General features: G+C 37.6%; 1 protein-coding gene and 1 pseudogene across 4 annotated transcripts in view; both read left to right on the plus strand.

The window, feature by feature from the left end:
• Positions 1 to 26,072, plus strand: part of MME (membrane metalloendopeptidase) — an 88,227-nt gene that overhangs the window by 55,661 nt on the left and 6,494 nt on the right. For all 3 annotated transcript variants that reach the window (XM_023192251.3, XM_023192252.3, XM_023192253.2), the window contains exons 16-22: positions 54 to 157; positions 9,269 to 9,327; positions 17,072 to 17,191; positions 18,670 to 18,803; positions 18,914 to 18,979; positions 22,641 to 22,736; positions 23,071 to 23,147. In XM_023192251.3, coding sequence (XP_023048019.1) covers positions 54 to 157; positions 9,269 to 9,327; positions 17,072 to 17,191; positions 18,670 to 18,803; positions 18,914 to 18,979; positions 22,641 to 22,736; positions 23,071 to 23,147 — 656 coding nt within the window. The remainder of the gene's footprint in view (positions 1 to 53; positions 158 to 9,268; positions 9,328 to 17,071; positions 17,192 to 18,669; positions 18,804 to 18,913; positions 18,980 to 22,640; positions 22,737 to 23,070; positions 23,148 to 26,072) is intronic.
• LOC111526512 lies at positions 11,903 to 13,950 on the plus strand (annotated as a pseudogene). Its single transcript, XR_002726387.2, has one exon. The product of XR_002726387.2 is annotated as an alpha-enolase pseudogene (transcript).

A 26,072-nucleotide genomic window follows, 5' to 3' on the forward strand; every position in this document is an offset into this window, starting at 1 on the left:
ATTTTGAAGATACTGGTTTTAATATTTCTCCCCAAATCTTTTATATAATATAGTTGAACTACAAAGAAGATGAATACTTCGAGAACATAATTCAAAATCTGAAATTCAGCCAAAGTAAACAACTAAAGAAGCTCCGAGAAAAGGTGGACAAAGACGAGTGCGTATATTCTCGTTTCTAACGTGCTCATTTAGAAGCAGGTCTTTCCCTCCTTTCTTTGTTGGATTAAGTGAAAGAGCCTCAGTTAGAAAAATATTAAAAAGTACAAAGTCCTCTTTTTATTGAGAACTTCTAAAAGCATCTAATTATGGTATACTAAAGATATGGGTCAAGAATTTAACCAGATTAAAATACCTTTTTCATTAAGGTATCCTCAAATTTACATTTCTTTAGTTTCGCCTTATATCATTGCCTGTCAGCTCAATTTTATTTGTGAACAAGATTCTCAAAAACACCTTAGTTTAAGTAAGCCAATTCATAGCTCCTTTGAGCCTTCTCTTAGGCCTTACTCTGTGTCCAGAATTTTCTTCTGCTGACAGCCCCCTTTTTTCTATCAGTCAATCCCACAACTCCATCCCCTTCATAGATAGTTAATGTAAGAGTTTTCTAATCGTGTGGTAGTCAAATAGGAGATACTGGGAACAATTCTTATTCATAGTCTTCTTATGCTCTTAATCTCTGCTTGTTAGTGACATCAGTACTTCATAGTATTAGTTTAGAGTTTATTTTTTCTATTAAATAGATATAGCTAACATATTTACCAGCATGTGTGTTTATGCCCCTAAATTCCTAGAGCCACTTATGTTAACTTTTTCTCCCTAGGCTCCTAGCCCCTAGAGAACAGGGGTTATTCCTTTTGACCATAAAGTTTCAGCATCTAGCATACTGAAGAATCTCAGTTAAAACTAAATTAATGACCGAGCGAGCAAGTGAAAAATAAATATACTAACTTGATTTGTGTAGTAACTAACACAATAACATGCCAAAGAGATGCTTGTTTCATTCATGCATTCATTTATCCTTTCATGCATTTATTAACATTTTGGAACATGAAGTCCAGGTGTCATTGGGTACTAGGAGAATCAAAGGTGAACTTTGATTACGTTACAAGAGCAGAAGACAGACAAGACATGATGTAATAAACAGCACCACCAGGAGAGAAATGTCGTGCCAAGCAAAGTACAAAGTGCTATGGGCTTATTTGATGATAAGACTGTTCCGTTCTCAGTAAACCAAGTACAGGTTGGACAAAACTGCTAATAGAAATGCCAATACATTTCAGTAATAAATCTAACTCAGCTGCTAAAATAAAAATGGTCACATCTGACTGGACCCAGTGGATCACGTCTGTAATCCTAACACTTTGGGAGGCTGAGGCAGGCAGATCATGGGTCAGGAGTTCGAGACCAGCCTGGCCAACATGGTGAAACCCTGTCTCTACTGAAAATACAAAAATTAGCCAGGCATGGTGCCATGCGCCTATAATGCCAGCTACTCGGGAGGATGACGCAAGAAAATCACTTGAACCCAGGAGGTGGAGGTTGCAGTGAGCCAAGATGGCGCCACTGCAGTCTAGCCTGAGCCACAGAGAGACACTCCATCTCAAAGAAAAAACAAAAAAGGTCACATCCAAACATTTCATTATCGTGGCTGGTGAATATATACAACATCATCTTTAACAAATTCAAGAAATTGAGGAAGTCAAGAAGTCTGCATGTGAGACACCTGAGTTAATCATTTAGCTAAAAGGCCCTCCCTCTGCTCTTATAAGTGGCTGGCACCTGCAAAGGGCAGGGATTTACTTTTTTTTTTTCTTTTAAGATGGAGTCTCACTCTGTCACCCAGGCTAGAGTGCAGTGGCACCATCTCGGCTCACTGCAGCCTCCGCCTCCCGGGTTCAAGTGACTCTCCTGCCCCAGCCTCCCGAGTAGCTGGGATTACAGGCATACACCACCACACCCAGCTAATTTTTGTATTTTTAGTAGAGACGGGGTTTCACCATGTTGGCTAGGCTGGTCTCGAACTCCTGACCTCAGATGATCCACCTGCCTCAACCTCCTAAAGGGATTTAAATTTTAAAAGCTCTTGCTTCATGTGGTTTCTGATGCCTAGTGTGTGTTTCCAAAGAAATCTCAAACATTATGTCTTAAGGATTTAGCGCCAGTTGGTAAAGAATTTTAAACATGTCATTATAACATACAGATAGTGCTGAATCGGGAATGTAATACCTTTTGGTTACTTAGTAATATTTCTAAAATATTTACTTCTAGTAACATGAATTTTCATTTAGAGTTCATAGAGCAAACGTAAATCTCTAAAGAAAAAGATGTACAAGAACAAAACAAAACAAGTCTCTTGTTGTTTTTAGACTTGATGTTATTTTGTTAGTTTCTCAGGACAGGACTTTCTGTGATGTAATTGTGATGGGTGTTGCTAGTGTTTGTGAATCATAACTGTTGAGCACTGGAGTTAACTTCTTGTAAAGTACAAAGAGGAATCTCACTGCTGCGTCTCTCTTGCTGTTCTGCATTGAAATGAAAGCATACTGACATTGACAGGAGCCAAGTCAATAAACATTTATTGAGCAGCTAGCCTGTGCAGAGCACTGTGCTAAACAAAGTAGATGATAAAGAGAACAACATGTTGCCCTTTACTCAGGAGGCTATGATCTTAAGGGGTAGGTGATTAAAAATTAAATCTGATGAAAGGCAAGGTTTGGTTGGTGCTATTACCAGGAAACAAAGTGCTAGAACAGCACTTTTTTCAAGCCACAAACCTTTACTTATTAGTAAAACACAATTTTTCAAACCACAATTAAACTTTTACTTATTAGTAAAATATTCTCTGGAACCAATATATCAGCATTTACATTAATATTGAGGTGAACAGAAATTCACTAAAAACAAAACAAAAATGATTGGCTCATTTCTTTCTTCCCCTTGGTTGCTTCAAGCATGGTGTTTTTTTGTTTGTTTGTTTTTTGTTTTTCTAATCTGGTCCAACTGGATGGTGGCACACCTCTGAAATAAGTGGAACCCCTAAAGCTGGAAGCTCAACATCTGTAACTCCATGGTGCATAGAGAAAGTTCCTTAAAGGCCAGCACCACCAAAAATGGCAGAGCAGTTGGCACCCTGGGAAGTGGTGCTGGAGTTTTGCCACTGCAATGAGTGCCTAACTAATACTCTTTTAGTGTTCCAGTTCTGCCATTCACTACCTGTGGCCCTTTAAAAGCCCTGTGGTTTCCTTATTTATAAAGTGAGTAGGCTGTGCTAGACTGTAGAATGTGTCTAAGGTTCTTTCTGGCACTGAAATTCTGTGGACCTTACTGTGCAGTTTTCATAAGAGCCAGGAAGTTTTCCTCCTTGTATTCTCCACACCAAATGACCCAAGGGAGAAAAACACAATCTTGAGCAGCAGCGAAATACCTCACTTCTTTCTAAAATCTCCCTTCTGATTTTTCCACTTCACCGATGTTTCGAGAACCAGCCTTCTTTCTAACTAAGTTCTGTATAGTTCAACTTGAATATCAAAGGAAAAATAATTATGCAGAACTTATATGGGTAAATATGATGGTCCAGCAGTGGAAAGTTGATAGTCTGTCCAGGGTGGGCAGGCAGAGCACCGGACACTTGAGGCAAATGACTCTCCATAAATGTAGACGGAGATGATTTGTAAAAAAGATTATTTAACTCAGCAAATGTTAGCCAGAAAGAAGAGATACACTAAACTTGAACAAGTCACTTTAATTTCCCACGGCAGTATCTGCCATGGCATCCTCATGTTCTGCACATGTTGCAACAGATGAAAATTTTAGATTTTTAGCTTTTATGCTTCCATTAAGCCAACAGAGTCTTTGCAGATTTTCAGTGTGTTTTGGGGTTGTAAGCAAAATATGTTTTATTGGCAAAAAGATTTCTGCTTTTTAGTCAGCGTTTGATGAGGGATTCTGTTTTATTTTGTTTTGTTTTGTTTTCCAGAGGGGGAAGGGGAATTAGAAAAGGAAGCTGAGTAATTTAAAGGTTGATTTTAGGTCGTTCTTTTTTAAAAACAAAACAAAACAAAAATATCGTCTCCAAACAACACAATTAAAAGTTCCTAAACTTCCATTTAAACTGAAAGAACTTTGCAAAAGAATTCTGATGCATTTATTTCAATGTCATCTCTTGAAAGGACAACATTCAGTGGTACACAGTTTCTGATAGCCACCGCTCTCTACAACGTGCATAGCAACAGTGCCCTCTGCCCTCCTAGAGTCACAGGATGAAATGGGTCAGCACTCCGGGAGTTTGGAGGACCCAGTGATATACCAAGGCCCAAATAGCTGAGTGCCTATTGTGCTCCCACCACTGGTCTTAGCCCTAGGATTCAATTAACAACAAAACATGGAATATTCCTGCCTTCATGGAATTACCTTCTAATGAGCTAGGTAGACAATAGTCTTATGTCAAGTTATGTAAGTACTGAGGGTTATATAGTGTGGAATAGGTTTCACCTCTTTCCTGGAAGTTCTCAGAATTACTTTAAATCAGGAGAAAAGTCACCAAAGAAAATTCTGACAGAAACGATCCACCCACCAAAGTGTCTCCAAAATTAGGAATCTCTCCGAATTTAGCATACCAAGTGTGTGTGCACATATATGTGCATGTACACATATATAAGGCTAGCAAAGACTAAAAAGATTGTGCCTTGTTGCCAAACAGAACTACACACAAACAACTGGTAACATCTGGGAAAGAAGTAGTAATTTTCGGGAGGGATTGCATTGGGGAGTTATACCTGATATAAATGATAAATTGATGGGTTAAAAAAAAAAAAAAAAAAAAGAAGTAGTAATTTTCCATTACCTTTTGTTGAAAGAGAAGTGGTTTCTCCCAGTTTAGTGTCAGAATGAGAGTGCTAGCCTCAGACAGATTCAGGTAAGTCACCGGGAGTACTTCAGTTATGTTAACAACCAGTGTGCAGCAATAGAAGTTCTTTGGTCCTACTGTGCTTCTGCCTTTGGGTAAAAAGTTATACTTAGGGATCATTGGGAAGAGCCTGTGCTCTGGCGTCAGGGGGTAAGGGGAGTAACCTGAGTCAGAAGTCCTGCTTTGCCTCCTAACCTCTGAACCTAGATTTTTTCCTTTATAATCTGGTGACAATAAGTTCACTTTTGTCTTGCATGGTTGTGTTGTACATTGTGTAATGCACCTGGCACATAACTTCGGTGCTCATTAAATAGTAACCAGTGTGACATAGTAGTAAGAAATGATCATCTTCGTTTTTAAAGAGGATGGGAAGAAAATGGCATTAATCCCTCTAATGAAATTTTGTATATGGTGCAGATCAACAGCCTAGGAGTAGGAGATTTGATTGGAAGCTGAGCAGGTTCCTATTCTTCTTAGTTTAAATATGATTTTCACAGTTATATAACATAGTTTGTAAGTGTATTAGGAAAGAGTTTAATAACCATATTGTGCCTCAGTTTCTATACCTGCAAATATATGGATGGTTTGAAAGATAAATAAAAGTATATGGAAAACTTCAAAGTCTTGATGAGAGAATGTTGATAAATGAAAAGGATTAGAGTGATTATTGTGATTACAAGATAAGAATTCTTTCCACCCAGGGGACTGGAGGAAGACACAGAAAACCTATCGTATTGCACTGCTGATTTCAAAGGAGTTGCTTTGAGACTACTAAATGCTGAGAAGTTGAACACTGGCAGTAAAGGCTCACTAATAATTTCGTTGTTTTCAGTTTTTAAGTTACACGAGAGTGGGTGAAAAAAAATTATTCTAGGTGCTTTTTCAATCTAGTGGGCTTATTATAACCAAAAAGCTATAGGATCAGTCTGTTGTCTTCTGCTCTCCTTCCCAGCTATAAAAATGATTTATTCACACTTCCCTCAGCACTCAGTTTCTTCAGGGCAATAAGAGATAGAAGAGAAACACCTGGTTCCTCTGTCAAGTATATTTCAGTTCTATTCCCCACCCACATTGTTAGCTCAGCTTTGAGGGGCGTACTGCTTCTAGTGGCCCCTCTTTGTTTTACTGCCGAATGCCCCCAAACGAGAATAAGCTTACCTGACAAAATTACATCTCATAAATTAAAATAAGGTTTCTTACTTTCTGCTTCCCCACTCTTCTCTTTATATCACATACATCCCCACATTCATACACATACAGACCACCAGAAGAAGGATGAGAAATGGGAGAAGAGAGTGGTTCATCTCTCAAGTCTGATACTGCTCTGTGGAGGCTGTTATTGTTTGACCTCCACACTTTAAAGATATCTTCAGGTAACCTACACTATTACTTTAGGGCAAGAATCACCACCTTTTCACTCTCTCCTTGTGAATTTTCTCTTCTCTGTGCTGCCAGCCAGGGTCAAATTTGGGCTACATTCAAACCAAAAGAATTTAGGGTTTTTGTTACATCACTGTTTAGTTGGCCCTGTTAATTTAGCTTTTGTATTAACATTGAGAGATATTTTGTGATTGATCACAAATATTAGACATTCAGTCTATAGCTGTTATCATCACCTTATTTAAGATGTAATGGTCTAATCACAGTACTTCCAGTTCTGATTATTGCCAGGGAAAAAATATCCTGAGCTTTTGGTAATTCCCCAGACTGGTTTGAGGGCACATCAAGAAAGATCTCAAAGAAGAGAAGGCAAATCCTATAAGCTAGTGCTGTGTAAACCCAACACCATAATTCTAATTTTATTTGAATGTTCAGTGGTCATAAATAGCTACCTATTTTCTTTAAGGTATAATTCACAGTGGACATTTTAATAAGCAAAATGATCCCTGCTGGAAATTTGCAAACATAAATCAAAATGCAATCTTAAAGCCCTTAACGTAATGTAACAGAAGTGCAGAAAAGCACTAAAACAAAAGGTATGACATTTAGTTCTACAAAAACGATAGACAAAAGATGGATAATATGTAAACTTCATTCATTGGTGTCCCACTTTTGTGATCTATTGTTGTCTGAAAAATTAATTTCATGTATCTTGTTCCTCTCCTCCGTAATAACAATTTAAAAGCAATTTGGATTGACACCTTTTCTATTTCAGTATCAGGATTTCTGACTAGTCCAGAGCCAAAAAATATGCAACTGTTATTTGTAATTACCTGTAAAAGCCCATGTAGCATTCACTGTCACTAAATCAGAAGTTTGCAGTTGAGAAACTGAACCCTAGAACCCCTGGGACCTAGATAGCTGTTAAATTAACTTCTATAGCAGTTAAAATTTTAATAACTATAAGCTGTTTATGTAAAAAATTTGCTGCCATGTTTGCCATGAAAATGTTGGGGACACATCAGAATTACCTTTTTCCAATCATGCAAGGAACAATGTTTCCCCCTAGGAGTAGTAAGAGCACATTTTCCATTTTGACCTTCTTGCCAGACAGCCTGGAATCATATCTGAACCTGAATTACAGTAACAGTCTGAATATATATAAACATAGTCGTAATATATTTCCTAATCATGATTTTTGCTTATTTTCTTTTATAACACTTCACAGTCACATAAATGCAATCTATTTGTTCTACATAGTTTCTGATCTCTCAATTTTAGTCTAATATCCCTGGGTTTACACATACATGCTTTTCTTGTGAGTCACCACAAATTATGTGGGAAGCAAATAGAGTTTAATTAAAATAAATAAAATTATATTGTTGTAATCATCAACCTGCAAGAAATATTGAAATACTGATGACTCGGCTGTGATTAAATTAAGGAGGGCTGATATTATCAGTCCCCCCCCATCCTGTTTAAAGATGCTTTCTCAATTTAAAACAACAGCAGTAACCAACTAAGGAAGGAACACGTTGATCAATCATTCTTCCCCATCTCCCAGCTTATTTTCTTCCTAAAGAAAAATTCACAGAAATGTTAACTAGATTTTTTTAAAGCCCCAAACCCTTTAAATAAAAACGTCTTAATCAGGTTGTTGTAGACAAAACCCATTCTTTGAATTTATCAGTCAGTTGTTATATATTGCCCTCTGCTCCTTATTTTTAAGAGATCAAAATAAAATTCACTTCTGACATCCCAAAATAGTTACTGACATTGTAACTAAAGTGACATTGTAACTAAAGCTGACTTTGTACAGCTCACCTGGCAGAGCAGGGTTTAGAAACAGTTCTGATGTAACCTCATTGTACTAATTACTGTACACCCCTTCTGTGAGTAGGATAATTGCCATTCTAACAGTTGCCATGAAAGTAGAACAACTGCAGTGAAGCCATTAGATGATGATGTATGACTGCCTTAAATGTATGCATGTGTGTGCTGACATTTAAGAGGTTATCTGAAGTCAAGCAGTATCCATTTTTCCAATAAGCAAATAACAATACATGTAATAGTCTACTAAGATGAGAACTTTAGTCCTGTTGCACAAAATTTCTTAACACATGATTATTAATATATGGTCTTCATAACATGTGAGCAGAGAGACATGGGAACTTTGGCTCCTATCCTCGTCCCTCAAATTATCATCTGGGAGCCATTTGTTTTCCATTTTCTCATTCAGCCTATAGTTATTTATGCATTTTTCTCATCTCCTCAACTAAACTAGAGTCTCCTGAAGTCAGGAACTGTATTTTATAAAATCTCTAGGTTCTATACAGAGCCTTAGACGTAGTATAGACAGACAGAGGCCGACAACTCTACTTAAGAATGACCTGGGTTTCGTTTTAAAGTCATACAAAAGTATATCTTTGCTCAATTAGCTGGAATGTTGTATTTTTTGAAGATACTTTTAAAGGGCAATAATCAGAGACATATTACCCTGACACAACTGCTTGAGATATCTTAGTTCCCAAAAAGATTCTTTGTAAACCAGGAATTAACTATTCTTAATATACTTGAATCTGAAGTTTTAATGACCCTTCAGTATTCTGTCAACTGCTCCAGAATGGTTGGCATAGTAACCTAGTATCAGGAACATAAACCTAAATAAATTTCAATACAATGTTACTCCATTGCAATTTCTGAAGTGATACATTTGAATAGGTTTTAAAACATCAGAGGCCTGCAAAAAAATCCATGCAAATAAAACAAAAGATTACAGACTTGAATACATGCTGATGTTTTTCAAGAAATAGAAATGCCTTCAAATGAGCTCTCAACTAGTGAACTAATTTTAATTTGTTGATCATGTTTCAAACAGAAAGTTAAGATTCATCTAGAAATAGTAATATTGCTTTAATTGTGTGAGTGGGTTGAATCAGATAATGCGATATCATTTGTAATGAGTTCTTATGTTTTCTACAGGTGGATAAGTGGAGCAGCTGTAGTCAATGCATTTTACTCTTCAGGAAGAAATCAGATAGGTAAGGTGTATTCTTAAATGATTATTTAATTTTTCTCTATTGTTCCCAACCTGTAGCGCATTGTATGACCAATTACAGTACCGCTAAACAAACACAGCTGAGGCTGAGTTATTGATCTACTGAATACATTTCTTGAAAGTAAATGCATCTGTGTATCTTTTTTCACTATAATGGGAAAATTCAGATTAGTACAAATCATGTTAAATAGTTTTGTTTCTTTTACAATATTCCTATTTATATCTAAAATGGTTTATCTTATTTCTAAATATTTTTATTTTATTTCTAAGTACCTTTTAAAAGTCCCTTGAATATATCTATATAAAGTCATATTGACTTTAGGACTCATTAAGCATTAGCTTCTAAAAATGGTTTAAGGTTTCAAGAGCCAACTTTTCACAGATCTAGTCCTCCTGGCAATTCTGTATGCTGCCTCTGTGAGAGATGATCCTATTCTATGTCATCTCCATTCAGGAAGGCTCCAAGGGCTTTAGAGAGTTGGAATCTCAATTATATTAGATTGAATCATATGAAATTGTATTTACCTGGCCACAATTGATCAAAAAAAGAAAAAAATTTCATATGTTCACTTATAGTATTGTTACAGACATATACTTAGATCAATACATGAATAAATTATCATATACGATGAATAACTGAATGACATAATATGACAAAAATATTTCCTCTTCCTGGGAAGGCCTGGACATCTTTGAACATACATTGGATCACATATATCACTTATCACATACATTGGCTCATTTTATTTTCAAGGGGTTTTTAGCATTAGAAAGGTACTCAACTGATTCAGTACTGCCAGAAATATTCTAAACAAATAGTAGAGCAAGCTTCTGCAGGTGCACTCAGTTCTCCAGGTGCACTCAGTCCTGCCCTTCCTTTCTAAACGTGGTCTAGAATTAAGAGAGAAGATAACCTCAGCATTATTCTAAACCATTCTTCTTATATCTCAGAGTCTGTTGTAAGCCTCATTTTTATTGAATTCTATTACCAATTAGATTAGAAATTATAAAAACTCTTACAAGATATTTATCATTGGCTTTTTAAAAAACCTTAAAATAAATTGAATATTTTTATGTTAAAGTTTGATTATACCTTTCCCCATTGCTTTCAACTCTAAAAAGAGTTAGGTTAAGAAGTTATCTACATTTTCTTCTAGTATTTTTGTGATTTCTATTTTTGGAGTAAAACCTTAATCCATCTGGAATTTACCATGGTACATGACCTGAAACTGAATTATGTAAAGTAACCAGAAAAGATTATTTTGTATAACATATAAACAATAAGTAAGATATGTTTACTCAGATTAAAATTACTTAGCTCAAAGTCTAAGCTAATGTTTTCTGGCTAGGGAAATGATTGCCCCAACCCAGACCAGAACCTGCTTAATAATCAACTCATCAGAACCTATGAAGTCAGTCCTTTATAATATATTATTTGAAACCATTCAGATCTTGTTTTAAAATGCCTTTATCTCTAGAGAGTCTTCACTTGAAGCCCTCTTTTTAATATTCAGTAGTTCTGTCAGTGTCTAGTTCATTGGGTCCTGAGACAAACAGAATAGTTAACTTTCAATGGAATCCCAAGTCAAAGCAAGGCAACTTAGACCCCTTAGTGCTGCATTAGAGCAGACTAAGGGATGCAGCTTCATTTCAGTCCAGCCCAGGGAGGACCCTGGATCCTATTGGACCTGGTGTTGATGCATCCTCAGTAGGACCACTCTGGCATGTTCAGTCCTTCAGCCCTTCTCTAGAGTAAGCTCAGGCATTTATGCCAAGACAGGACCTTGTTTGATTCTGAATTACCCCAAGTCCCTGGAGGTGGCTCAAAATTGGCCCACTTCAGAGATTCCCCGATCAGAGAAGAGCTGAAAATATTTTCATTTTGAGTATAATGTCCTGAAGCCAAAGAGGCACACAGAAAAAGGAAAAGGAAGGTAATAATAAAGACAATAATCCTCTGGCAAATCAAAAATTAGCTATAATAACAATTCTGAATTATATAAAAAAGATCTTTTCCAAGATCCTTAAAATAAGGATCCAATAGAAATATAAAATAAGAAAACTTAACTTCTTTTCATATCCTTGTCTGCTTCTTGAACAGCAAAGAGGAGAAATCCTTGAAATGTACACCTTTTTTCTTTGACAGTTTAAATCTTCAAAGTAGGGATTGTCTTACCTAAAAATAGTTTAAGAGTCAAATCTCCATCTTTTTTTCTTGATAGGAATGTGTATGTGGTCTAGGTGTGGTGGCTCACGTCTGTAATCCAGCACGTTCGGAGGGTAAGGTGGGTGGATCACCTGAGGTCAAGAGTTCGAGACCAGCCTGGCCAACATGATGAAACCCCATCTCCACTAAAAATACAAAAATTAGCCCACTGTGGTGGTGGTTGCCTGTAATCCCAGCTACTCAGAAGGCTGAGGCACGAGAATCGCTTTATTCCAAAGGCAGAGGTTGCAATGAGCTGAGATCGCACCACTGCACTCCAGCCTGGGTGACAAAGCAAAAAAGTGTCTAAAAAAAAAAAAAAAAAAAAAGAAAAGAAAAACAAATGTGTATATGAATATAAATACACACATACATACCTATATACATGTCTTCTTCAACACTATCTTAATGGATTGGGATAATGTCCATTATAAAATTAGGATTGGTATAGAATAGCGTGTGCCACCATAAGTGAGCCCCTCCCTCCACACACACACATAGACATACAAATACTCCAGATTAGATTGCATACACTTTCTCATGGGATTGGTCATTTTATGTTGTTATGTTAAAAAAAAAAAAAAAAGCAGAGTAGCTGTGGGGACCCGGAGCAAGCAGACTTCGCAGACCTCGCCGGCTTCACACTCACCTCGGTGTCTGCTGCACCCGCTGCTTCCTCTCCTAGGCCACGAGACCCAGCAGCTAGAAATTCAGCATGTCTATTCTCAAGGTCCATGCCAGGGAGATCTTTGACTCTCGTGGGAATCCCACTGTTGAAGTTGATCTCTTCACCTCAAAAGGTCTCTTCAGAGCTGCTGTGCCCAGTGGTGCTTCAACTGGTATCTATGAGGCCCTAGAGCTCTGGGACAATGATAAGACTCGCTATATGGGGAAGGGTGTCTCAAAGGCTGTTGAGCACATCAATAAAACTATTGCGCCTGCCCTGGTTAGCAAGAAACTGAACGTCACAGAACAAGAGAAGATTGACAAACTGATGATCGAGATGGATGGAACAGAAAATAAATCTAAATTTGGTGCCAACGCCATTCTAGGGGTGTCCCTCGCCGTCTGCAAAGCTGGTGCTGTTGAGAAGGGGGTCCCCCTGTACCGCCACATTGCTGACTTGGCTGGCAACTCTGAAGCCATCCTGCCAGTCCCGGCTTTCAATGTCATCAATGGCGGTTCTCATGCCGGTAACAAGCTGGCCATGCAGGAGTTCATGATCCTCCCAGTCGGTGCAGCAAACCTAAGGGAAGCCATGCGCATTGGAGCGGAGGTTTACCACAACCTGAAGAATGTCATCAAGGAGAAATATGGGAAAGATGCCACCAATGTGGGGGATGAAGGCGGGTTTGCTCCCAACATCCTGGAGAATAAAGAAGGCCTGGAGCTGCTGAAGACTGCTATTGGGAAAGCTGGCTACACTGATAAGATGGTCATTGGCATGGACGTAGCGGCCTCCGAGTTCTTCAGGTCTGGGAAGTATGACCTGGACTTCAAGTCTCCCGATGACCCCAGCAGGTACATCTCACCTGATCAGCTGGCTGACCTGTACAAGTCCTTCATCAAGGACTACCCAGTGGTGTCTATGGAAGATCCCTTTGACCAGGATGACTGGGGAGCTTGGCAGAAGTTCACGGCCAGTGCAGGAATCCAGGTAGTTGGGGATGATCTCACAGTGACCAACCCAAAGAGGATTGCCAAGGCCGTGAACGAGAAGTCCTGCAACTGCCTCCTGCTCAAAGTCAACCAGATTGGCTCCGTGACCCAGTCCCTTCAGGCGTGCAAGTTGGCCCAGGCCAATGATTGGGGTGTCATGGTGTCTCATCGTTCTGGGGAGACTGAAGATACCTTCATCGCTGACCTGGTTGTGGGGCTGTGCACTGGGCAGATCAAGACTGGTGCCCCTTGCCGATCTGAGCGCTTGGCCAAGTACAACCAGCTCCTCAGAATTGAAGAGGAGCTGGGCAGCAAGGCTAAGTTTGCCGGCAGGAACTTCAGAAACCCCCTGGCCAAGTAAGCTGTGGGCAGGCAAGCCCTTCGGTCACCTGTTGGCTAAATAGACCCCTCCCCTTATGTCAGCTCGGGCAGCTCGAGGCCCCGACCAACGCTTGCAGGGGTCCCTGCTAGTTAGCGCCCCTCACCCACCGCCGTGGAGTCCGTGCGGCTTCCTTAGAACTTCTACAGAACCAAGCTCCCCGGAGCCCTGTTAGGCAGCTCTAGCTTTGCCGTCCTGTAATTGGCCCAAATCACTGTTTTTCTCGCCTTACTTTCCACCAAGTGTCTGGAGTCATGTGAGTCTGGTGTCATCTCCGGGGTGGCCACAGGCAAGATGCCCGGTGGTTTTGTGCTTAAAATAAAAAGCCTCAGTGACCCATGAGGAAAAAAAAAAAAAAAAAAGCAGTTGTTTTGTTATATAGAGACTTACTCATATCAATAATTTCTACTTCTTAATTCAGTTTTCACCATTTTGTTAGAACTCACACATGTAGACTACATTCCAAGTTGTATGCATTCCTACCTCTTCATATCAACAAAAAAAGTCAATTTCCAAGAAAGAAGGCAAACTAAAAGTGCTTAATTCACTGTTCCTCTTCCTTACATGTTTACTTCATGGAGCTCTAGAAGGCCTCCAAAACATGATATTAGGAAAGCTGCACTTCAATATTTTGTCATATGGTTCTCTGTAAGTTCTAGGTGCTGTTCAGTCATCGTATTAAACCTTAAAATCTCAGTCAAGGAAATGATTGAATGTATTCTCCTTTTCCATTAAAATTGCAGAATCTTTTAAATCATTTTTTTAATTTCTCAAATATATAAGTTCTTTAGTGTGTTCAGCCTGTGTCAAATATAAATACCTTGAGACAGTTAAATGTTCTAAATTGCAATAAAGTTGTGTTGGGGAGGCAAAAAAAAAAAGAAGGCGGGGGAAAGAGGAGACACAGTCTTTGCTTCATGGCCCAATGACTTATTTAATTAACTAACTTGTTGACAATCGTGAACATAAAAAATGCACAACTAAGCAGTTGGTTATAAACAACAGTTGTGACACCTACTAGGTAACAGCAGTAAGGCTAATGGGGAAAATCCTCCTTACAGAGATTTAGCTGACAAAGTAAAAAAGGAGGTCATAATTAGCAAAGTTGAACTTGAAGACTAATATTTAATAAGAACCATAAAAGTCTTATCACTTGCCTGAAGGATGGCATATTGGGGCATGATTAAAGCAGCAGGATCTTTAAACTTAATATTTAGTCTTGATAGCACATTTCATAACAGCATTTTATATAATGGGTGGATTTTAATCAAAGTACATAGTGTGGGAGACAGCATTCACTTTAAGTTAATAAAGTACTGCACATAATTTTTATACTTTAAGCTAAAAATAATTTCATGGCTCCGTTTAGCTCAGGCTGCTACACGTGAGGTATAACTTTCATCAAAATTCTCTAAGGACAAAAGTACTTTTTTGTTGTTGTGTCATTTGAATGTTATGACAACTTTCCAAATTTTTGTAGAGATCTGGAGAGCCATTAAATTGCTCAGATACTTTGAAGTCTTCTTTGTAAATATCTAATATTTGTCTCTGAAGCCCATGTAAGGTTATATTGTGTTCCGTCCACCTGAAAGACAAAGAAATAACATGTGCTACTCTGTGTTAACTAGATCTTAAAAATCTCAAGGTCAGGGCCATTCTTTTATATTCTTGATGTCCTGCATGACAATGACCCTGGGCTTTGCACTTAATAGGTATTGATACTGAAGGTTTTTTTTTTTTATTACAGAAAATAATGTTTCAGTTATTTCGTGGATACTAGAGTTTTAAGCCATTAAAGATGGAATTACTAAACTATGAACATTTAATTAATTTAATTTTAATTTCTTTCTAAGGTCAAAGTTTAATGACCTCTAAATAATATGATCCAAAATTTTATTAAACAGGGGAAGTATATTCCAAGGGAAGATAATCTCCATCTTTTATTAGTATTTAAGACATATTATTAGTTTATTTCAGGAATAGTGAAATATATTTCATCAGAGTTTATATTATAAGAGGATACAGGATATGATGGAAGCGGAGAGGGGAGAGGACCCTGGAGCCATAGGCCAGAAAGATGTGTTTAGCTAGCAAGCAGTGGTAAGCCTTGCAAAGACTTTTAGCAGGAGAGTGATGATGCCCAGATTTGTCTTTAATCTGGCTGCAGGATAGTTTCAGAGAGCAGATTAGATTTAGAATAGATTACAGTTGGGTGAGACAGAAAGTGGGAGACTTATCAGGAAAGTCAGTCATTCCTGAGACAAGGAATGAGAGTATGTGTGGACAGTAATACTGACAGGAAGAGATAAAGATGCTCCTGAAAGCTACCTCACCCAGCCTCTGCCTAAGCAGACTTGTAAAAGACTGTAAAAGAGAGGAGACATCTAAGATAAATAGAAACATTTACTTTTGCTGATAGAGACCCTTCAAGTGCCATTAGCAGAAAAAGGACAGAGTGAGGGCCTAGGGGGGAAAATGAATTTGATGTTTGACACATTAAATATAACACGTTTGTGAGACATCTGAATGGAGGAAGTTAGCAAGTTAATGCAGATGTCAGAGTAGACATAGTGAAAACTATTATTCATTTATTAATTTACTAAACTCTTTAGGACACATTAGTAAGTTAGGGTGATCATTCATTTATTTATCATTGATTATTCATTGATTCAACACATTTCCTAAGCACTGTTAATGTTCCAGGTACTATTCTAGTTTTACGTATTGTTCAATTGTAGGTATTTAGATAATGAACTAGAAAAATGTATGAAATTAAAACATAAACAAATGTATGTACAGACACACAAATCTCTGCTCTCCAAGGGCTAATACTTGAGGACCTGGAGTAGGATTGGGGCAGACAGGAAAAGGAAGGACTGTGATCATAAAGAAATAAATAGAATATGAGGTAGTCATAAGTGCCTTGATGAAAATAAGGTAAGGTTATGTGATAGAGGTATACCTACAATTGAGGGGCAATATTTATTTAAGATATTATTGTAGATGGATACAATTTCTTCGATAACATTAAAAATAATACTGGTGTTATTGAGTAACTATTTCTTCCAAATATTTATAAGGGTGAAAGAACCTTCTGAAAGAAGGTTACTAGTTCCCTTTGCTCCAAACTCCTTAGAGCACAAAACAATCTTAAAAGAGATTGTAAAGTGAATCATGATGATAAATCACAGATTATAGCCCCACTCCAGGGTGAACTCTGTTGTCATCCATAATGAAATGCCTGTATTGGCTTCTATTACAGAAGATTTTTGTATATAACTAAGTGAAACTGACATTGTGAACAGCAGCTTAGCCAGCACAAAGCCAACCCCCAAGCCTGCCATCACTTAATAATGCCATGGTGGCATGCACCTGTAGTCCCAGCTACTCAGGAGGCTGAGGAGGGAGGACTGTCTCTAAGAAAATAAAACGTTTTTAAAAATTATGCCACAAATAATCTCTAACTATCTTCTCTCCTTGTAGTCTTCCCAGCCGGCATTCTGCAGCCGCCCTTCTTTAGTGCCCAGCAGTCCAACTCATTGAACTATGGGGGCATCGGCATGGTCATAGGACACGAAATCACCCATGGCTTTGATGACAATGGTAAAGTGCAGTTGACATTTTCCTTTGGCTGAGGTATATGCTCATAAATTTGATTAAGAGTTATTATAATTTATTACTACAAAGCTACATTTATTCAAACATGTATCGTTTCTCTAATTTTCACCACACTTTCAATTTTCCCTTTAAATTGTTGCTTAAAGAGATCAAAAAAATTCTCATAGTGAGGTGAGCAATGTGTGCTTTACACTCTGGCAGAATGAAGTAAATATTGCTATTGGGAAAATACTATGGTGTTTGTCAGCAGCAGTGATAATGCTTGGTCTTAGTTTCCTGATTGTATATGACGTGTATTGTCATACTCTTAAAAGACAGGCTGCATGTATATGTCTTGAAATCAGATGTAAAATCAGAAAATATTGTCTCTGCAAGTGCTCATAAGACTCTTAAGCTGCTTTGGGTCAGAGATTTTTTTTTTTTTTAATCTTGTACCTACTACCTAGTTCAAGTCTTTGCAAACAGGCACTTAAATGCCACCCTAAATGGCAAAATCAATTTAGAGTTTCAATCAAAGCTGAATTCCTGAGAGGAATAAAGACATGAAATAGTAAAGAGGTGATAGCTAAATCTATGACAAATTTCATTCACAAATGGAAAAAAAGTAGAAAGAGAACAATAAAGAGAAAATAATCCCCATTTTAGAGAGCCAGAGAAAGAAAAAGAGACAGGAATGTTAGAATTCTTAAAAAGACTTACTAAGTGTCTATTAACTCAAACTATGCAACAGTCTTTACAGGTAGGTTCTAATACTGTTTCTATTTTCCAAGTGGAAAAAAACAAAAGCATATGAAAGATGTGCCCAAAGATACAAAGATAGGAACTGGTGGAACCAGCAGGTGTGTTCAAGTAGGTTGCCTATATAGCCCTTTTCTTAATCACTACATCATAGACAAATATGAAAAAGATGGTAATATTAAGTGTCAAAACACATGATACATATAAATGCAATTGGAGCTCAAAAGGGAGAAAGATCGATGTAGGTTATGGTTGGCAGGGAAGCTACAGGAGAAAAAGACTTTTGTGTGTGCTCGAGGTAGAGGCAAACTATGAGCCCACAGTGTCCTATGAAGGGTCCAGAAATATAAAAATGCCAGAATAAAAATGTTGACCATTTAAAAAAATCTCAAAATATCAAACTAAACAGACTTGGGTCAGGTAAAAACCATTCAACAGAACAAGGCATAACTTCAAGAATATTTTGTCTGGTGGCCTCTTCTGAGATATCAAGAGCCAAATGGGTGAAATGTCTGGGTCAATGCTGAGACACATCAGCAAAGAAAGCTCTGGCAGTCCAGGCTTTGCCAACTCTGTGATGAGGAGGGATGACAGTTTCTCTCATTGTCTGCCTAATTTAATGTTCTGTCACACAGCAGTATTTCAGTCCTTGCACTTTGAATTAAAGATATCTTATAATTCTTGTTGCAATGAGTTCCCATTTTACTTAAATAAATATGTTATAGGCAGAAACTTTAACAAAGATGGAGACCTCGTTGACTGGTGGACTCAACAGTCTGCAAGTAACTTTAAAGAGCAATCCCAGTGCATGGTGTATCAGTATGGAAACTTTTCCTGGGACCTGGCAGGTGGACAGCACGTATGTCATTAGCGTTTTCTTGAAAAGTTTTAGACACGTTCAATCTTCAGTGTATTGCTGGTTTTTTTTTTTTTTTTTAAACAATCCTAATAAAGTGTATTTTTTAACAGCTCAATGGAATTAATACACTGGGAGAAAACATTGCTGATAATGGAGGTATTGGTCAAGCATACAGAGTAAGTAAAAAGATTTTCTTTCCATTTTAGTGATTTAGAGTGTTTCTCATATTTAATAATTCATTTACAACCTTTTGCAAAAAAAGAAACTCATATAATATAAGCAGTAAAAGATGAATAGAAAATGGGAAAAAATATGAGGAGAAAGAGTTGTGAATATGCTAACCATAAGGGTCAATACATTGATGTGACAGAGCTGAACACTTAAGTTTGCAAAGAGCCAAGAAGAGGAGAAAACATGGAATATTATATCAACTGAAATGAGCAGGTAGCAGGTTCACAAAGGAGGCAACATTTTTCTAAGAAATAATATCTGAAATAATTTTTTTTAGAAGAGATGTCCCATAAGAAGGATTATTTCAGGGTCATTGACCAATGTAAGAAACAGGACCTTCAGTTTTGTTGCAGGTGAAGTAGCATTTGGGAACAAAAATCAATGTAAACCACAGGCATATTAAACCATAGTTCACATATAATACAGTAAGGGACTGATGTGGTATGGTTCCAGCACATGGCCTTGTAGTCAATCACACTATTATACACAGAGGACTATTATCAGTGGAGCATCGCTTAGAATCCCATTTAGCCTTCCATTCATTCTTGCGTTCAATACGTATTCATTGAGGCTTAATAGGTTTGGCACTATTCTAAGAGCTGGAGATAAAGCAGTGAATGCTTTATAAAAGGTCATTATTTGAGGATCTGAGCAAGGGTTAAAAAAGAGTCTGGTAGATGCCATGTGCATAAGAAAAAGCAAGGAATTTCATAAAAGGGTGGAGGAATGATGGTCTAGGAAGCAACAAAGAGGAATGAGGATGATTTTGAATGTTTTTCTCAACTATGAAGTAGCCCATATGTAGGAGAACAAGCAGCGTCTACTTGAGATGTCACAAGGAGCAAGTTGTTCCTAGGCTAGAACTAGGCTTCTCTAAGACAAGGATGGATGGAATGATCTGTGGAGAAAATGAGGATGTAGAATCATTTGTTCATTATAGAAATGTTCGGATTAGAGTGGAGGAGGAGAAAATCGGTGGTTGGGTTAGGGAAGGGGAACACCAGAGAAGTGGAGGAAGAGGTGACTGATGGAGCGTGCAATTTGGCAGTGACCAAAGATGATCAGAGTGTGAAGCTTGGAAGATTAAGTTAGCTACAGGTTTCCAAAAGAATAAGTCCAGCCAGTTCCAGGGGCATGGTAGATTGCTGCTGCTTTGAATGCTTAATGATTTTTTTACTCATTGCCAGACACTTTGCATTTTACCTCTTTTTTTTGTTTTGTTTTGTTTTTTGGAGATGGAGTCTCATTCTGTTGCCCAGGCTGGAGTGCAGTGGCATGATCTTGGCTCACTGCAACCTCTGCCTCCTGGGTTCAAGCAATTCTCCTGCCTCAGCCTCCCAAGTAATTGGGATTACAGGCGTGTGCCACCATGCCTGGCTAATATTTGTATTTGTAGTAGAGATGGGATTTTGCCATGTTGGCCAGGCTGGTCTCAAACTCCTGAACATCAAGCGATCCACTTGCCTTGGCCTCCTAAAGTGCTGGGAATACAGGTGTGAGCCACTGTGGCTGATGACATTTTACTTCTTTGGGTGCTGGATGTTCTTTTGTTCCTATACATATTCTTTTTTTTTTTTTTTTTTTTTTTTTTTTTGTTGTAGGGTTTCCCTTTTTCCCCCCGGGGGGGGGGGAGTGGTGGGATCTCAGCTCACTGCAAGCTCCGCCTCCCGGTTTTATGCCATTCTCCTGCCTCAGCCTCCCGAGTAGCTGGGACTACAGGCGCCCGCCACCTCGCCCAGCTAATTTTTTGTATTTTTAGTAGAGACGGGGTTTCACTGTGTTAGCCAGGATAGTCTCGATCTCCTGACCTCATGATCCGCCCGTCTTGGCCTCTCAAAGTGCTGGGATTACAGGCATGAGCCACCGCGCCTAGCCTTTTCCTATATATGTTCTTGAGCTTTATTCTAGGATACAGTTAAATTCCTGGAAAATGATTTGATCCTTTTTGGTCTTGCTTTTGTAACTCTTCGTTGAGATGGGGGCAGTGTTCAGTCTAGGCACATTATTCTCAACTGCTGAGATAAGAATCTACTCTGTGAATCTTGGAGGTTTCCATTCTCATCCTGTGTAAGTACCATAAATTGTTATCTCTAGTCCTTTTGGGATATTGTTTTCCTAGCATTGAGTATTTTGCTCACACACATCTTCAGATCAAGACTAAGCTACATGCTTGAGGATAGCCATCTGTAATCTCTGAGGTTCTCTGTCTGTGTAGCTTTCTCCTCTTTAGTAACCTGTTCTTGGTGTCCCTGAACTCTCAGCTCCTTCTCCTCAACTCAAGGAGTCTCCCCAGCTCTGACTGGTTTTCTCCTACAATGTGGCCTGAAAACTCTCAGGACAATAAGCTCAGCAGTGATAGGACTCACTGAGAGTAATGTTTAACATCTCTCAGGGGTCATTCTCCTCTTGCCTGATGTTCAGTGTTACACAAACCATTATTTTAAATGTTTTGTTCATCATTTAGTTGTTTCAGCAAGAAGTTAAATCCAGTCCCTATCACTCCATCTTGACTGGAAATGGAAGGCATTGGCACTCAATATTCCCATGGTGATTCTAATACACAGCCAGATTGAGAATCACTGCTACAAAATCCAGCCAAAGTTGGGATTGATAGTACTTCCACGGAGATCCTTACCTAGAACAAGTACAGAATTGTAATGATGATGCAAATGACAATTTTGTAAATATTTTATTACATTTTGAAAATATGTAAATTCTTAACATGTAATACCTTGCCCCCCTGCTAGATTTCAAGCTCTCTAAGAGGGAGCAGGTGCAAGCCTTTCCCATATCCCCAGCATTGTTACATAGTAGAGGTTCAGTAAGTCTATGGTGATGGTAAGTGGCAGAAATGAAATATATCTTCTGCTCATCTAGTTGGTCACCTTCCTTTGTATGGAAATGACACACATCTAGAACGATTATTATGAATTCCTTTTAAAAGTTTATTTCGTAGAGGAAAACTCATTTTTTTCAATAGTGCGCATAAATCTTTAAGAATTAAGAGCACTTTTTGACATTCAAATTACCTAAATATTTTCCTTCAAATGTACCTGAGGCTTTGTCCATTTTTTCCTGTCTTCAAAAGACCAGAATAGTTGCATTTTACTCTCCTCAGACTCATAGGAGACTAGGCCTCTAAGGGATCTCAAGAGAACCCTTTGACTTGGCAAGAGTCACTCGAACTTAGTCTGGTGAGTCTATTTTGCTAAGAGAGTAGTAACTAAGTTAAATGTAGCAATTGTAGACTTACTTGGCAATTCATTTGTCCTGACTGGTCTTATTCATCAATTTATAAAACAACATTTAGATAAGTTTTTCATCATTTAGGTCATCCATTCATTCAATTGACATTTATTGATCACCTAACATGTACCAGGCTCTTGTCATCTACTAATCAGTATCTTGTTCTTTTCAGAGCATTTGTAAATAAATTTGATTTGCCTTTCTAATCCATAAAATAGCTGTAGGTTACCATAACTAAATGTATTATTAGGGTGATTTTAATATAAAATATTAATTACTTGGTGACAAGATCTTTTACATAGGTTTATATATAACCTTAGGAATTATAATTATTGTTTTTCTATTTTATCAACTGCCTAGGCCTATCAGAATTATGTTAAAAAGAATGGTGAAGAAAAATTACTTCCTGGACTTGACCTAAATCACAAACAACTATTCTTCTTGAACTTTGCACAGGTATTGTGTCTTTCTTGATTGATAGATATGAAAACCATTTTGAGTTATAATTTTACAGTAAGTTAGATGTCACATGCTGAATTCTCTTGTTTTAGTCAATTGTGGCAGAGAATTTGACTTGATTCACTTTCATTGTTTATAGTAGACTGTTGGATCATATTAATGATAAATAACTATGTTCCTGGTTGCCTTTCATTGAACATTATTTGAAGAGAGAATGGTTGAGGAATGCAGAATTCCGATTTAATTTTTCTCCCTCCCCTCAATTTGCTCAAACAAATAATCCTTGATTGAACCTGAGTACATGCTTTGCTTTTCCTATTCCTATCTCTAGGTGTGGTGTGGAACCTATAGGCCAGAGTATGCAGTCAACTCCATTAAAACAGATGTGCACAGTCCAGGCAATTTCAGGTGCGTGGGTATGAACAGCAATCAAGGTGCTCTTATATTGGGTCCATTGCTTCCACATTTGGAATTTAGACTTTTCTAACTCTGATTCTTTTACATTGGGAAATTCAGTGCTTTTTTTTTTTTTTTTTTTTTTTTGAGAGTCACAGATAGGATCGAGAGAACACATTACAGCAATCTACATAAGCATCACCTTGGCCGCTCTCTTTCTTTGAATCTACAATAATTGTAATTCCTTAGAATGTATGAGGCTCAGAGCTTGATCTGTTCCAGCAAAGATGTCATCTCAGAACAGTGGCTCAGTTTAAAGCTAGCACAAAGACATTTCTAAGAGGCTGTGAATGGTTTAGGCCCAGACCCAATGAGCTCCAAACTGCGAAGAAAATTTTCAACATAAAGGAAAACTTCCTACTAATTAATTAGAGGTTTTTCAATATGGAATAACATTCCCAAAGCTTCAGGAGAGAGTACATTGAAGCAGAGGTCAGAACAGCCCATCAAGGATGTGAGAGAAAAATGCTCTACAGGGTAGAAAATTATTTGTATATTTAAATTTTTATTGTTGTTCTGGTTCCAAAGATCCCTCATCGACTATTTTTCATTCATAACAATAGAAGTGTGTGTGTGTATGTGTGTGTGTGTGTTTTAAGGGTAAATGGAATGCCAATGTTTTGTCAAGGAAATTATTATTTTCTCTGGAAATAAGGAGATTTTCTTGGCAAGATCTAGAAGAAGTTAAAGTTCTTCCCAAATTAGAAAATCTAAGAGAACAATGATTGAAGAGTGTCCTTCTAACCAACATTTGAATGTTAAATCTCAGATTCTGTGTATTTGTTTAAGAACTGAATTCCTAATGCTATCCCTTTCCCATGTACTAGAACACTTAGTCACTCATTTGCTGATCAACAACACCTCTCAGGCAAGAAAGTTTAAAAAAAAAAAAAAACCTAAAAAATTTGTAGAGTAGTTGGAAAATGGAATTTGAGAACAAAAGAGAACTAATGGGCTAAATTTCAAAAGCTCTACATAAAATGAATGTAAGCATACTGCCCAGATCATTTACTCTTGGGAAAAAACACATTCAATTATGGAGAAAAACACATTCAGTTATGAAACAATAGAGTAGCTCATTTAAAAATTAAAGAATTTACTCAGCTTGTTAGTATCATCATTGTCATCATCATCATCATCATCATCATCATCATCATCATCTAGTATTTGCCTTAATATTTCTTTCAATATTCATTCACTCAATAATTGCTTACGGTATGCCTATTATCTCTGTAATCCAAACTAAGTTTAGTTCTGATAAGATATTCAAATTAATTGCTTTATAGGTAATGAGCAACAGAAGTGACTGGATTAATCCCCATTGTGGTTTATTCAAGAAACTTTTAATTTTTTTAAAGTTGTCTTTTTCTTTACTAAAGTGAACTTAAGCTTTGAAGTAAGAACACTTGAGTTCCAACCATGGCTTCACTATTTACTAGCCTTAATGTAACCTCTGTGCCTCAGTTTCTTGATATGTAAAATGAAGATTAAATTATCATGAGAGTTGCGAGAGGATTAACGTTAATATAAATGAAGAGCCTATGTTGTGTGTGTGTGTTTGAAAGTTCATACTAGGATAATTTGTAGACAAGAGTTATGAACAGAATAAGAATTCTTATGTATTTTGCAATAGTTCCCTATCAGTCAAGGCCTTTTTGGTGCTCATTTCTTATGTTCTGCACATTTCAGAATGTTAGTAACTGATCAGTGGTTAAGTAAAATGTAGACAAGTATATAACTGTTTTCTAGCTCCAATTTTAAACTGAAAACAATATTTTGCTATAAATAAGTTAAATTATTTGTATATTTAAGTTTTTATTGTTGCTCTGGTTCCAAAGATCCCTCATCGACTATTTTTCATTCATAACAATTGTGTGTGTGTGCGTGCGTGCGTGCGTGTGTGTGTGTGTGTTTTAAGGGTAAATGGAATGCCAACCTATTGTCAAGGAAATTATTATTTTCTCTGGAGGTAAGGAGATTTTCTTGGCAAAAGGTTGAGCTTACATTTAGTTTTGGAAACAGACCACTTCCTGGCTGTACAAAGTAAAACATATCTTTTAAGGAACTTTAAAAACTAATAGATGCCAAGTTGCTATTTAAGAATTGTGCTTGGTGGTTATATAGAAATAATTATGAATTAGATATTTGTAACCTTATATTTAAACAGCCATAGTATTAAAACAAAAGGCAAAATACGCTTGATACGAAGCTACATGTATAAAACTGTATTTGCTATGTCTAACCTATTGTTGTTTTATTCTTCGAGACTAAAGCTTTATTTATGTACTTTAAAATAAACTTTAGAAGTTAAGGTATAAGAATCTAATTCTAAGGATAGCAGCTAGCATTTATAAGCTCGTACAAACCACCATACAACCTAATTTGTCAAGGGTTTGCCCTGCATATCTCCATAAACTAAAACAGATGTCCATAAAAATCTAGGTGAATTTCAGTAATATTATTGTAATACCTACTATATCTACCATCCTCAGAGAATGAGAGGTTGCAAATTAAGTTTGATAGGTAAAATTTGTCTCTTTTAAGTATTAACATTTTTATCTTAACAACTAGATTAAAATTTCTCTATTAAAAATGTATTTCTGCCTTCCTACCTTAAAACAATATACTGGGCCGGGCGCGGTGGCTCAAGCCTGTAATCCCAGCACTTTGGGAGGCCAAGACGGGTGGATCACGAGGTCAGGAGATCGAGACCATCCTGGCTAACACGGTGAAACCCCGTCTCTACTAAAAACTACAAAAAAACACTAGTCGGGCGAGGTGGCGGCGCCTGTGGTCCCAGCTACCCGGGAGGCTGAGGCAGGAGAATGGCGTGAACCCGGGAGGCGGAGCTTGCAGTGAGCTGAGATCCGGCCACAG

This window comes from Piliocolobus tephrosceles, chromosome 2 (genome assembly GCF_002776525.5).
Source record: "Piliocolobus tephrosceles isolate RC106 chromosome 2, ASM277652v3, whole genome shotgun sequence".
Taxonomy (NCBI): Eukaryota; Metazoa; Chordata; class Mammalia; order Primates; family Cercopithecidae; genus Piliocolobus; species Piliocolobus tephrosceles.